Source organism: Orcinus orca, chromosome 8 (genome assembly GCF_937001465.1).
Source record: "Orcinus orca chromosome 8, mOrcOrc1.1, whole genome shotgun sequence".
NCBI classification, from domain to species: Eukaryota; Metazoa; Chordata; class Mammalia; order Artiodactyla; family Delphinidae; genus Orcinus; species Orcinus orca.
In genome coordinates, this window is record NC_064566.1 from 7,120,136 (window position 1) to 7,134,594 (window position 14,459).

The 14,459-nt window shown below is 52.4% G+C and overlaps 1 protein-coding gene and 1 long non-coding RNA gene across 11 annotated transcripts in view; one reads left to right on the plus strand and one right to left on the minus strand.

The window, feature by feature from the left end:
* Positions 1-7,671, plus strand: part of LOC117198722 (uncharacterized) — an 18,922-nt gene extending 11,251 nt beyond the window's left edge. For 6 of the 7 annotated variants that reach the window (XR_007478659.1, XR_004479942.2, XR_007478656.1 and 3 more), the window contains 3 exons: positions 2,451-2,541; positions 2,871-3,796; positions 5,597-7,671. This is a non-coding gene — a long non-coding RNA (uncharacterized LOC117198722). The remainder of the gene's footprint in view (positions 1-2,450; positions 2,542-2,870; positions 3,797-5,596) is intronic. The other variant, XR_007478655.1, reaches the window with a different exon arrangement.
* Positions 4,189-14,459, minus strand: part of POLA2 (DNA polymerase alpha 2, accessory subunit) — a 25,615-nt gene continuing 15,344 nt past the window's right edge. For 3 of the 4 annotated variants that reach the window (XM_033416342.2, XM_033416347.2, XM_033416349.2), the window contains 8 exons: positions 11,451-11,575; positions 10,831-10,869; positions 10,077-10,150; positions 6,999-7,110; positions 6,622-6,728; positions 5,736-5,795; positions 5,345-5,471; positions 4,189-4,689 (listed from right to left, as the gene is read on the minus strand). In XM_033416342.2, the coding sequence (XP_033272233.2) occupies positions 4,540-4,689; positions 5,345-5,471; positions 5,736-5,795; positions 6,622-6,728; positions 6,999-7,110; positions 10,077-10,150; positions 10,831-10,869; positions 11,451-11,575 (794 nt within the window). In that variant the 3' untranslated portion in view covers positions 4,189-4,539. The remainder of the gene's footprint in view (positions 4,690-5,344; positions 5,472-5,735; positions 5,796-6,621; positions 6,729-6,998; positions 7,111-10,076; positions 10,151-10,830; positions 10,870-11,450; positions 11,576-14,459) is intronic. The other variant, XM_004264348.4, reaches the window with a different exon arrangement.

A 14,459-nucleotide genomic window follows, 5' to 3' on the forward strand; every position in this document is an offset into this window, starting at 1 on the left:
TCAAAGTACACACAGTTGGTCCTCAGAAATGGTAATTCCCTTTCCTTCCTACCCAAGCTGTGTTTTCTCAACTTAAACTTAAGGAAAAAAAAGGGGTGTGGGGGGGAATTCCCTTGTGGTTCAGTGGTTAGGGCTTAGGACTTGGCGCTTTCACCGCTGCGGCCCAGGTTAAATCCCTGGTCAGGGAACTAAGATCCTGAAAGCCGCGCAGCATGGCCAAAACAAACAAAACCCGGACGGTGGTGGTGGTGGTGGTGGTATTTGCTATTTCTCTTTTTATTTTATTTTCTAAATTGAAGTATAGTTGATGTACAATATTAGTTTCAAGTGTACAACATAGTCATTCAGTACTTTTATACATTATACTCCATTTAAAGTTATTACAAAACAGTGGCTATATTTCCCTTTGCTGTACACTATATCCTTGCTGCTTATCCATTTTATATATAGTAGTTTTTATCTCTTAATCCCATACCCCTATCTTGCTTCTCCCCCTTCCTCCTCCCACTGGTAAGCACTACTTTGTTCTCAGTGTCTGCGTCTGTTTGCTTTGTTAGATACGCTTGTTTATTGTTTAGAGTCCACATGTAGGTGCTAACACACAGTATTTGTCTTTCCCTGACTTATTTCACTAAGCATAATCTTCTCTAGGTTCACACGCATTGTTGCAAAGGGGGGTTGGTATTTGTGCTTTAGGTTTGGGGGCAGGAGACTCACTTCACCAGAGCTCGGACATTGTAGCCTGGTGCTGACCTCTCTCCCCAGCTTCTGGCTCTCTGTCCTCTGGTTTGATCCATATTCAGGAGGCGTTTCCCTTCATGGTGGCAAGACGGCTGCAGCAGCTCCACCCTTATGGTGTGTCTTTTCTCCCACCTCCAGCAGAAGCCTTAGAGTCATTGTGTTTGGCATGTCTTAGGTTGTGCCTATCCCTGGCCAATCACTGAGGCCAGAGAAATGCAACGTGCGGTTTGGTTTAGGCAAGGGAGGTGGGGGGAGGACAGGCAGTTCCTCCACAGGGGAACTGGGGTACTGTTTCCATAGGAACAGAGAGGGACTGCTGGGGGGCTCTGTCCTCTGATGGCTCTGAACGTGTCTCCCGTCTCCCGCCTCTCCCAGCTTCACTTTGCCCTTTGCGGCACTGCCAGCCCTTTCCTAAGACACAGATTGGATGTTGTCCTTCCACTACTCAGAAGCCTTCAAAGATTCCCCAAGGCACAAGAATCGATCCAAACTTCTCAGCAAGGCAGTCTAGCCTCCTCGAGGCATCTGGCTCCTAAGCAAGCACAGTTCCAGGCCCATCACTTCTTTCTTTCCCTCTTTTCTTCCTTCTCTTCTCCCTCCCTTCCCTTGCATTCCCTTCTTCCATAACTCTAAGGCCCCTCCCCCTACCATACCTGGGTATATGATATACCCAAGAGCATTGAGAACATGTTCACACAAAAACTTGTACAGAGGGTTTACACCAGCACTACTCACAATAGCCCCCAAAGTGGAAACAACACTAATGTTCATCAACTGATGAATGGAGAAACCAAACATGGTCTATCTGTACAGTGGAATAGTATTCAGTCATAAAAAGGAACGAAGCACTGATAATGCTACAACATGGGTGAACCCTGAAAGCATTATGCTAAGTGAGAGAAGCCAGACACAAAAGGCCACAAATTGTACAATAAATTTTCCATTTATACGATATGCCCAGAATAGGTAAATCTATAGAGCCAGAAAGTAGTTTAGCATTTGCCAGGGGATGGGAGTGGGGTGGAGATGGTGAGCGAGTGCTAGTGGGTATGGGGCTTCTTTCTGGGGTGAAGAAAATATTCTAGAAATAGTGATGATGTGTGCATAACACTGTGAATGTACTAAAAGCCACTGAACTATCTATACACATTAAAATGGTGAAATTCGGGAATTCCCTGGCGGTCCAGTGTTTAGGACTCTGCACTTCCACTGCTGGGGTCCCGGGTTCAATCCCTGGTCTGGGAACTAAGATCCCACAGACCTTGCTGGCAAAAAAAAAAAAAAAAAAAGAAGAAAAGGAAAAAAAAAAGGTGAAATTCGTGTTATTATTATATCTCAGTAACATTTTTTTTTTTAATGTAAAAAAAAAAAAACCTACCTCACCCCACCCCAGTCAGTCAAGACCTTTCACATCTACTTAGAGGGCCGTCTGGAGGGAGAGGCCACGTGTGTCCAACCAGAACTGGCTCTCAGGTGGCTCAGCCAGGAGCCCCAGGGTCAGGGGAAAGGAAGCGTGTATCAAACAGAGAAGTGAAAAATCAGCCCAAATGGCTACTCCCAGCGCTAGGGGAAGCCGCAAGACTGGGCTGAGCCGGGCTAGGTGACCCTGAGTGAAGGGAAAGGAAACACCGAGGCCAGGGCTGGGCAGGGCTGGGGCATCGAGGCCTGGGAGGCAAACGTGGTAAGAACACAGGACTTTGCTTCTTCAGAACCATCTGCTTCATCCTTGGGCTTGTGTCTTGAAGGCCCAGGGCACGACCAGGACGAGGGAAGATGCCACCAAAGGGGATTCTGAAGCAGGTGGGTCCCAGGAGTCCAGGCCCAGCCAGGTTCCTCCACTTCATCCACCCCCGTCACCAGTGCCCCCTCCCAGAGCCTTATTTCAGAATCCTGAGCCCCAGTGAGGGGAGGGGGGAAGAGCTCTCCCCACAAGCAAGTGGGACGAGGCTTCAGGAAACTGGTGACCCAGGTGAAGAGGGGCCGAGGAGCAGTCAGCCGGTAGTCGCTGGGCACCGACTTCCCGCCAAGAGCAAAAGGGAAGCGTCTGGTGTCAGAGGGGCACGGGTCACCAGACCTGTCTGCAATCTGGGGTTCTCATCCTGCTTTTTTTGTTTTAAATGCCTGCTCAGGTCCTCCCAGAGCATTGCCAACAGTCACACGACTTGTATCCAGGCAACGGGCTCTTGCTCCCATTCACGCGGAGCACCAGCTTTCTTTCCCGGGAAGCTGCACACCACCGCCTGCCTGCCCGGCACACGCCTCCCTCCCACCAGGATACAGGTCTTTTCTCCCCTCTGTAAACCGCCCTATCCCACTGGGGCCTCTGGATCGTCCTTGACCAATGGGCACCAGGACATTACCATTCCCCACAAGGCTGCTGCAGCAGCAACATAAGAATTGCCAGAGCCGTGACACCCAAGGAGCCACACGTGGGCTCAAACGGTAAGGGCCGGAGCTTTGTCTATTGTGGCCAAAGGCTCGTAATCTTCCCCGGCAAGGGTTTTCCAAGGCGGGGAGGGGTGGGGTTTTAGCTGATATGTGGCTTGATAGAAATACAAATGACATTCTCGAACTGCGGCAACTCTATCAGGTTGTGGGAGAGGGGCCCAGGCTCCATCCTGAGGCTGCTAAGTCACAGTGGCCCTTTGACCGTGGCTGGGTGCTTCCCGTGTGGGGGATCCTGGGGAGGAGGGAAAATCAGCTCCCCAAGCTGGGGCTTGTCTCCAATTCCTGCCTTCAGAGGAGGCGCTTATAAAACGAATGAAACAAAGCAGCGACTGCTTGTTTTCAGAGGGAGACCAGTTTTACCCAAGCCTGGTCCGATCTGTTGTTGATTCCACTTCACCATCAGAGGAGGAAGGCAAAGGTTGCACACTATTAGGTTAACTATTTATCTCTGACTCAAGGCATCGGCACGGGCTGCTCCCTCGGCCTGACAGCTGCGGGTTTCCAGCCTTGGCTTTGGCGTGTGAGGCAGGACGGCCGCCAGCTCAGGGCAGAAACCCGCTCCACGTTTAGCCAGCGACATCCTCTCCCCAGATGCCAGGACACACAGGTGCGGGGACGTGTTGGGGACCCTGGAAGGCCTGGCCTTCCAAGTGTTCTGGGCTAGAGGTGAGCCCCAGGCTGCTGGTGACTCGGCTGAGCCAGCGCCGGGGAATCCAGCTCTGGCGCAGCTCTGGGAGGCCGCCCCTCCCTATGGAGGGGTCAGGCTGGGACCACAGCAGGCCGGCGAGGACCGTGCTGGGCGGGCCGGGCCCGCAGCCAGCTGCTCGCTCCATGGCCCGAGCCCAGTGCCTCCTCAGCGCAGAGGCTGCGGGGGGCCTTGGGAGCAGCCTTAGGAGGATCGGGGCTGGGGCTGGGCGGAACCCAGTGACAGACGCTGCACAGAGGTCCGGGGGGCAACATTCTTTGTTCACTACCAGGAAAAAGACGGAGCAGAAAAGATTAAACTCAGAAGCCACAGAATTTACTTTCATATCTCCAAAAGTTGTTTCTATGTCTGACTCAGTAGGAAATCGCAAAGCCTTGACCTTCCCGAGCGCACCGCGTCCACGGCCAGTTCTCGCTGGGCTCCTAGTGTCCATGAAGAAACAACAGCTTCTTCCAGAGAAGCTCGACGCGGAGTAGGGGTCCAGCTGCCCAAGGTCTTCCCGCTGGGCCCCCCTGCCCGCAGCCCCGTCCTCCCCAGCTGGCTGCCCCCTCTCCTTCCACGGGTGGGATCTTGGCAGAGGTCTACTCCCGGGCTCTCAGTGTCTGGGAGGCCCGCACGACGGGGGGATGACACAGGACCGAGACTCAGATCCTGACCACCTGGGCAGCAGTACATGGGCTCCGCCTGCCCTCGGCGCCCGCGGCCCGCCTCCTAAGGTAGAGTCGGCCGAAGGTGCCCCCCACCTGCCCTTTGGTGAGGCGCCCGGGATTCACACAGACGCAGCCAAGGATGTCCTGGGGGAAGGAAAGAAAGACTGTGGGTTTGGAAAGGCCAAAATCATCGGGACTGATGTGAAAAAGCTGGACTCATCTAGCGATTAGACCCTAAAGAGGACTTTATAAAATGGAAATGCAGGCCGACAAAACCATCTAAGTCAAATATGCTAATTTATTATTAGAAAACTCAGAACCTTTTGAGTCTCTGAAACAAAATAAAGAAGATGACTCGGCAGGGTGACAATAAGCTCCCAAACTTGGAGACAAACTTGATCTATTTGTTTCCCAACATGAAAAAAAGTTTACCTCTCGAGGTTGAACTGGCTCTGGTTTGGCAAGAGGGGCTTGATCAGGTGGATTCCCTGTGAGGGACCCGATCCCCGGGCAGAGCCTCAGGCGGCAGAGATGAGAATGACCGAGAGCTGCTTGGAGGTCATCTCAGAATTCAGGAGGGGGGCAGGCAAGCCCAGGGCACCTGAGGTGGCCTCAGGTGCGAACCATGGTTTGAGGGTCTTCCTACCTGTCTCCGGCGCCCCCAGGCTGGGCTGACTGAGTGCCGTGCCCTGGGGCGGGGAGGGCAGCGAGGGGGCACTGCTCACTTACGCATTTTACTAACATTTGTTTTCTGAGACTGGTTCTGGTGTTTCTGGGAAATGGTGGAGTTCAAACCTACCTTCACAAAGTATCTCAGCTCTGAAGGGACTATGAAGACATCGGGGGTGACGGGCAGCTGTGCATAGGCATAGAAATTCTCATAGTCAATGGCCATGTCCTCCTGGGGAGGGTAGAGCGGGTAGTAGCTGCAGAGACAGAGAGAGACAGTCAGCGGCAGCTGATTCAGGGACCCCCCTCCCCAGATGGATTTCCTCTATGTCACTGGTTTCCACGGTTTCACAGACCGTCTCTCCCTTTCCTCCGTGTTTAGGGGACAGGACGCAGGCTTGTCATCCCAGGGTGGAGTTCCCTGGTAGTGGCCTGGGAAAGGTGTCGAGGTCAAATCTGTCACAGCTCCCTGAGCCCTAAGCACTCCCTTCACGGTCAGCTACTCCGTCGGGCGGGCTCACCTCCGCTGCGTCAGGATGTGCTTGAGTATTCGGCTGAACCTGTCTGAAGTTCCGGAAGAACTAGGAGAGGAAGAAAAGCAAGAAACGGAAAGTGGAACCTTGTTTATCAGTGCCTGTTTCTCCTCGGGGAGGATTTATTAAACTAGAGAGAAGCGACGCGGCCAAGGCGTGTGACAAGAAGGTACCTCTGGGGAAGTTTAAAGACCTGCCCGCAAATGCTCGGTCTGCTGAGCAGGACACTGGGTTGAGAAGGGAAAGAGCAGGAACCCCTTGCGATCAGGGCCCAGGCAGGCTATCACCAGCTCCGCATCGTGCCAGAGAACGTGGAGTCTGTCCCGGCGCGAGGCCAGCTGTAGCCGGCGTGACCCTTGCTCCTCCAACCAGAGCCAACAAACACACACCCATTCTCGCCTAGGACGCAAACTGCTCCACACTCCTGCCCATCACGGCGATGCGAGCAGTGAACCGCTGAGCCTCAGCTCAACACATCTGGCTGTGTCTGGTCCTCTGCAGGGCTACACACTGTTCCGGAAGGGGGAACACCCTGTGGGGTGAATTCACAGTCACCCTCTACAAGCAGGGACATCTTGTTTAGGTCACAAATGTGGCAAACAAAGAAAAGTAGATGAACTTCCATGACTAGAAGTTAAGTGCAAAGACAGAATGGATGTGGTCCTTCAGGGTCTCAAACACCACAGAAACAAGTGGTAACAGAAACACATGCATCCCACCGCTCCCCTTGGGTGCAGAGAAACTCAGTGGCCAAAGGCTTTGGCAGAAAGTGCTGCTCTAGGGGCTGCCCTCTCAACCCTGCCAAGCAACCCCTTGGCCAAGGACAGGACCAGGATCCAGAGGAACTGCCTGCGGGACGAAAAACCCTTCTCACCTACTGATCTCCTCAGCCCCCATGTGGAGCAGCAGATCGGTGGATGTCAAGCCAAAGATCGTTCCATTTATGGAGAGCGTGCAGGGCTCGGACACAAACTGCACTCGCTAAAATGAGAAGGGTGGGACAGACGTTTGCACACCAAAGCTAGAAACTTCTTCCCCATGAAAATGGGGGGTCTGCAAGGGCTGGGGGGACCAGTGAAAGGGGGACCAACCCAACGGACAGTAAGTCACACGCCTGCCTGTTACAAAGAGAAGCTTAAGACGCAGGCACATGTGCCTCAAAGGCGTCCCCACCCTCTGCTTCCGGGACGAGTTGGGCCGCCTTCGGCACGTTGGACTCTGGCTGCCTGGTCGAGGAGGGGACGCTGGTACCTTTTTGTCCTCCCGAGGCAGGTCGGAGCAGCTGAAGGGCGGCTGTGGGTACACGGGCTCGTGGTGCACGTCTCTCAATGATGGGACGAAGATGAGGTGTGAGCCGGAGCTACTTTGCCAAAAAAAGCATCAGAACAGGAAGGAAAATGAGTGCAGCTGAGTTAGCATAGCTGGGTGACAGACTTAAAGGGTCAGAGCTGGACACAAGAGCCTACTTCCAGGGAAGAAGTTCCGAACGGAGCTCTCCTATGAAGGCGGGGTGCCGTTCCCCATGGGACACCAGGAACGAGAGACGACCTGTCCTAATTTACACACAACCACCTGGATGGGGCTCATGGCTCTCTCCCAGGACACGCTTTCTCCTGGCTCCGTACGATGTTCTACTCGAGAGAGGAAGAGGACTAACTACTGTTTCGTAGAAAAAGGGGAGAAGAAACGGAGATCTAGGAAAGCAGGAAAGACAAGGATTTGACTGAAAATCCTCAGAGCCAGATCTGAAGCCAAAGTTCTGACTCTTCACACTGTGTGAACAGACGTGGCTTTTAGGCGTCACTAGCCTCCCTGGCTGGGGGCCTCTTCCCTCGGGAGGGACCCGGCAGGCTGAGCAGATCTGGGAGGGGAAGGCACGGCAGGTTCTGGTTCGCCAAGAGCCCGCCCCACCCACCCCTCCCCCACAGGGAATCAACGCCCTTGGTCTTTCTTTCTCAGCAGCCTGTCTTACAAAGATGAAAGAACTATCTAACTGCAACAGTAAAAGCAGAGATGACAGACATTTCCTTTGATGGAGGCAGGAGAATCTCTAGGGTTACAAGATGTAAGTGAAGAAAAACCCCGTAACTCTAGAGGCCAACCTTTAACCTCTCCAGCCACGCAGAAGAAAGGGGGAAAAAAACCTGTCCTTGGCGGGGTGGGGTCTATTGTAAAGACGGAAAGTGTTACTTTGGGGCGAGTCTAACAGCTACCAATAGCTCTCACTTCTAGCGCCCTCTCTTGCTTAAGACGCAGTGGCTTCCCAGAGGCAGGTACAGGCACCTGTGCAGGTATAGGGACGTGGCTGCCTCTCACATGGGATAAAGGTGTTGGTGATGGTTGTCACACCTGTCACTTGTTTGTCAGGCCCGCTCAAAGCGTGAAGTGAGGCTTCTGCAGCGGAAATTCAGAATCTTGAGACCAAAGGCACTTTGCGAATTAGTTATAGTCCCTTTGACATTGAAAGTTAAGTCCCTGTAAGTAGCCAAGTCTATGGATTTGGGTGCTGAAGTCTGGCAGACAGGCCGGGGGGGGGACCCGAAGGGGACAGTCTGTGCTTCAGATCCCCGGGGCTCAGTCCGTAATGGACAGGAAGGCGGAGGCACGGCTGGCCGCCGTTAAGAGATGGACTTGCTCTGCTTCTGTGCAGGCTCTGGCAGAGCAACAGTTAAGGAGGAAACGGGCCTCTGGCTCAGGGTTACAGGCTGGCTGCAGGGGGAGGGATCCGAGAGAAAATTCCAACTATGCTGAGCATTGCACAACTTCATACATCACGGTGGGGAGGGGCCTTGCAGCCGCTCCCTCCCTCAAGCCCCCCCCCCCCCCCCCCCCCCCCCGGGCTCTTGCGAGGGGAGGTGCTTCCTCACTGGCTCTGGTTTTCACTGATAAATCAGCTTAATGCTCTGCGTTTCTGACCTCTCAGAATAAAAATAAATTCCCCCCAAAGGAGGGCCATTTTTATACTGTTTTGGGAAGGGTGGGGCAGCCCCTCTCCCCGAGGCACACACTGGCCTCAGATGAAAGTGCCTGGTGGTGCTGGGAGCTCACCCCCAGGGCAACAATGCCTGGTTTGTTCTTTGTTTGTAGCACTGCTGTCAATACCATACGGGGTGAGGAACCCAAAACAGAACCCCATCTCAAATCGAAAAGCACCCAGCCTGTGCAAGGGCACCGCCCTGCAGTCCCTGCCTATCCCAGAGGGGATCTGACGGCTGATAAAACAGGGACACCAGCCCTGCTCCCGTGTTTCAGGATTTATCTCCTGAGGAGTGCTAGGGGCCTCCAGGTCTGACAAACTCATTCAGGGTCACAACAAACCTGGGAGGCAGAGGGAAGGCACCTATGTTATCTCACTTGGAGGGAGGGAGGGGCAGATCAAGCTGCAGGCTGTCACCTGCACGATTCATGCCCCCTGACTCTGGGGCAGTTGGGGGTGTTCTTCCCCAGTCTGAGAGGCCTACGACACTGGCCCGCGCTGCTGGTACAAGAAGGTAGAGTTACAGCTAATCAAGCCTGAGATCAGGTCTCACGGCCAAGGGGCAGAAGATTATACATCCTGTTTTAAAAACCACCTTTGTTACAGACTTACTTTTAAAAGCTTAGCCTCGGGAATGTTTGTTTTTGATGAGCTCAGCTACAGGGAGGCAGATCCCCAGAGGAGGAGATCCACCACCAAGGGCAATTTCTCTCAAACCCTGGCGCTGGAGGGAAGGGACAGGAAGCGGAGGTGTCAGCTTCCTGAAAAACTTTCTACTTCTAGCTTAGACCCTTCCTGGAATAGAGGCTTTTCTCTCAATTTAGAACTGCCCATTTCTCATCACCGCTATGACCTTTCCCAGTCTCGTCCCTAGGGTCTGGGGCAAGCATTCAAGATCCCCACCCTCGTGAGTTTCTACGATGGTTCATACAAGCCGGCGGCGCCCGTGAAACGAGGGAAGCACTGACTCGGGGAAGGACTTGGGCTCACCCCAAACTCACTCACACAAGGGATTTTGTGGTGTAAGTCATCAAACACCACCCTGGGAAGATTCCCGTGGAATATGAGTTTATACAAAAGGGAGTGAGAGGAGGAAGGAAGGAAAGAAAGAGCAAGGGAAGAGCGCAAGTCTGTGTAGCCTTTTCAAGTGTGTTTATCTTTGTGTTTTACAAAGACGCCTCCTCACTCAGCATCTGTGCACTTGAAGTTCAAGGGTTCTATCTGATCTTTGTAGTTCAAAAGGATATAAGGATGGGAACTACCACGACTTTTGAATAGTTTCAGTTTCTTAATGAGAAGCCCTGGAGAAACTTAGGAAGCGTAAGGTTCTGCCCAGTATTTTGAACTCTGACCTTCGTGTCCCTTCGATAATCGTTCGTAGACATTGCTTGAAAACTTCTTCAAATGGGCTTGTCAGTAGACAGCTCTGCAAGAAAAGAGGAGACAGGTTTACAGGGGAGACGTTTGGCATTTATTCACTTGTTGATCGCTTGTCAGATGACCCTGGGGGCCAGCCCCTGAGCGAGGAGCTGAAGGAGTCACAGTGGCCTCTGTGCTCCAGGAGCTGAGTCTAGCTGGGGGCAGGAAGGAGGCGGCGGAGAATCAGTCCTCCTGAAAGTGAGCCGAGGGGACGACTAGGAAGAAGAGCGTTTTGAAATCTTTTCTGTGGCAGGTAAAACCTCCTGAGACAAAGGGAAGAAATGTCCTCAGAAGGGTCATTTGTGTTTTAAGTTCAAAGGATGGCAAGATGATGTGGGTCATGGAGCTGAGGGTAGCAGCCAGGAAGGTACTTTCACAGGCGCACCTCCGGGACCCGCGGGCACCTGGCTCAGCACCAAGGGTCGGTCGCACACCAGGAGGACCGGGACTCGGATATCTGGATCCCCCTCCCCCAGCTTCCAAACAGCTCTGTATTCTGGTGAAATGAAGCCCTCAAATTCAGTACCTTTATTAAAAATGCCCTGTGATAATGCTTTCCTGATCAGCCACACGGATTCATTTAGGTTGTTACAGATGCAGGGTAAACTCAAAGAGACGAAAGTAACAGTGGGGGCTCGACTGAATGTGAGTACCCGGTATGTCCCCCTCCCAACCCCAGTCACTTACCTCTACCTGTTCATGCTTAGCATCCAGGAAAGGTCCAAACTGCAGATAAGCCCGCAGGGGAGAAACAAAGGTACCGAAAGAACAAATCAGAACCACACGTGTGTGTGAGTGCCCTCACATAGCCTCTCCTAGCAGTTGTCTGTCCAGGGTCCATCGTCCCTCCAAGACCACCTGTACAGCCTGGGCCAGGCAGCAGCTGGGGCAGGGGCGCCCAGCTGGTATCACAGGCAGAAGGACCTGACGCCTGGATGCTAGCTGTTTTGCCTCCTCCAATACCGGGCTTTTTCCTTTCTCAACCCAGCGCGGGAAATCTACCTCCATGCAGTTGTATTGTGAGTTTTCAGAAGAGGTGAGTTCACAAACTGGAGTAAGAGACAGAGGTGGGAATACTGTAAAGTCAGTGCAGGGCGGCAAAACCGCTCGGGCTTTTGGATTAATTCCACGCACACCTCACCTCGCCAAAGATACAGGCTGAGCACTAAAAAATATTTTTAAAAAGGAGGAGAGTCCCACACTCATCCTAAAAATTTAGAACCTCATCAGACCTTTTTCTAAGACCGACCCCCCAGTTTTCCCACTGGTGCCTCCCCGGGTGAAGCTGTCCCAGGAGGGCCTCCTACCAGGATGCAGACGTTGGGCTGGTCACGGTTGATGATGGTGATCAGGTCGAGCAGGGGGTCAAACGTGATGCTGTCAGATGTGGTGTATGGCCCACAGGCCACCAGGACCATGATTTGCTCAGAATCTAAGAAAGAAAAGATTGTTAAGATGCTGATGAGAGGACGCTGGGATGGTGGGAGAGAGGACAATTAGGGAAAGATGCCACGGGACTCAATTCACTGAGAGTCTCCTTACGTGTGCAACTCCAGGAATCCAGGAGGAGCAAGACCTCATCCTGCCCTCAAAGAACCCTCCATTGCTGGCAGAGACAGGTAAGTATGCAAACAACTAGAACTCGATAGCTATTTACCAGCAGTGCACGAGTCATGGTAGGGAAGTGGGCGTCTGGAGAGACTTGATCAAAGTACCATTTGCTTACATGGTTTTCCTCCCAACATTTACTTTGTGGGGTGGGGTGGGTTAGGGGTGTGGTAAAATACATATAACACAAAACTTACCATCTTAACCTTTGTTTTTGGCTGCGCTGAGAGGCTTGCGGGATCTTAGTTCCCCAGCCAGGGATTGAACCCATGCCCTTGACAGTGAAAGAGCGGATCCTAACCACTGGACTTCCAGGGGATTCCCTCTGATCTTAAGTAAACATTTCAGTGGTATTAAGTAAATTCATAATGGTGTGTAGTTATCGCCACCACCCCTCTCCACAACTCTTTCTATCTCATAAAACCGAAACTCTGTTCCCGTTCAACACCAACTCCTGCTCCCCCGGCCCCCACCCTCCCACTGTCTGTCTCTATGATTCTGACGACTCTAGGAACCTTGTCTGAGGGGAATCTTGTGGTATTTGCCTTTTTGCGACTTGCTTACACTTGTAAGTAGGGTGTGCCGGAAGCCAGGGCAAAGCAGGGGCCCGGATGGCCGAGATTTGAGTGCTCGGTGTGAGGGACCATCTGCTGGTGAGTGCAGCTGGAGAATCTGGCACCTCGAGGAGTCCACAATGACAGGCTGGGGTGCAAGGCTTGGGACGGGAGACTCTTGTGTGATGGGGTGCAGGGCCATTGTTTTGGGGCACCCTTTTCCTCACAGCGTCTGCTTTCCTTGTGGAGAATCAGCCTCGTCCTCCATAAGCGCCCCCCTCCACCAGGGGGGGCTGTAAATTAGGTGCACTGTCCTCCCCTAGCCAAGGAGCAGGTACAGGACCCAGCTTAAGCCATTCACACTCTCCTCTGGATTCTGGAATCTCAAGGTGAACTACCCAAGGACAGAAAAAGATTGGCGCTGACCCACCCCAGCAGAGATGCCTGGAAGAGACAGCGGGGGACTCCCTGCTACCTGGACACCTCGAGTTACTAAGCCCTAATCCGTGTTGTAAGCCTGTTCCAGCCACCTGTCCAGTCTGTGAGCTACCTGGATTTCCCCTAACAAATTCTCTTTTTATTAAGTTAGTCTGAACCTGGTTCTGTAGCTTACAACAACAAAACCCAAAGATCCCTGACCTCTTTTTTTTTTCCTTTTTTTAATTAATTTATTTTATTTTTGGCTACTTTGGGTCTTTGTTGGCCATGCGTGCGGGTCTTTGTTGGCCACGTTGCGGCGAGCAGGGGCTACTCTTCGTTGCGGTGCGTGGGCTTCTCATTGCGGTGGCTTCTCTTGTTGCAGAGCACAGGCTCTAGGTGCACAGGCTTCAGTAGTTGTGGCGCACGGGCTCCAGAGTGCAGGCTCAGTAGTTGTGGCGCATGGGCTTAGTTGCTCCACGGCATGTGGGATCTTCCCGGACCAGGGCTCGAACCCGTGTCCCCTTCATCGGCAGGTGGCTTCTTAAACACTGCGCCACCAGGGAAGTCCCCCTGACCTCTTAACAGGCAGTTTCATTAGTTTCCTACGGCTGCTGTAACAAATTACCACAAGCTTCGTGGCTTAAAACAATACACATTTATCATCTTACAGTCCTAGAGGTCAGAAGTCCTAAAATCAAGGGGTGGGCAGGGCTGCATTCCTTCTGGAGGCTCTGAGGGGAATCTGTTTTCTTGCACTTTCCAGCTTCCAGAGGCTGCCTGCAGTCCGTGGCTCATGGCCCCTCCCCCACCTTCGAAGCCAGCGGCCTAACATTTCTAATCTTTGTGACTCTCACCCTCCTGCCCTCCCTTATCAGGACCCCTGTGATTACACTGAGCTCACCTAGACAATCCCCATCTCGAGAGCCTTAACTCAGTCACACCTGCAAAGTCCCTTTTGCCATATAAAGTAATATGTTCAGGAATATATTCCAGGAATGAGGACCATTATTCACCTACCAGAGTGGCAACAACTCAACTGAGACAGAGAATTCAAGGGGAAGCGTAACACTCGCCACACCCAGCAGTGCCGTGCTGCTGCGGGGGGACAAAGCTAATGGTTCTGAGGAGCCTACAGGAGACGTCAATCCCAGGTAAACGGTGAGTGCCAGGAGGGCCAGGCTCACGTCCTATTCTGTGTGTCCACACCCAGGGTGCTGTGAGCCCAGACGCTGCTTACAAACTGTCTGTTAACAACCTACTCAACTGCTTCCAAAGGCTTCCCTGGCACAGCTCAGGCTCTGGGCATTTCAGCCCTGTCTGTTTTCTTCGTTACCTGAAGTCGATCCAGTACCAGCACTCTTGCTTCCATAAACACTTATTTTCTGAGCGAATGTGCAATGTCATAAACTCCTAGATTTCGTTCCTGATTCCAGGCTGCCACTAAGAATGACCTCACACGATATTAACGTGGAGGGGGTGTTGACAATGTGCTAGTGTCAGCCATCTCCCTGCTAATCCTCAGCAGTCTTCTGCTTTGCTTACAAAAATGCTTGGAATTGTTCTGAAGCAAAGTTTATTAAAATGTTCGTCTTTTCCCATCTAGGTTAGTGACCAAATAACTCTAGGCTTTCTGAGAAATTTGTCTAATTTTTAAATACATTTTTTATTTTGGAATAACTTTAGAATTGTAGAAAAGTTCCAAACATAGTCCAGAGTTCCCATATGTACACCTTT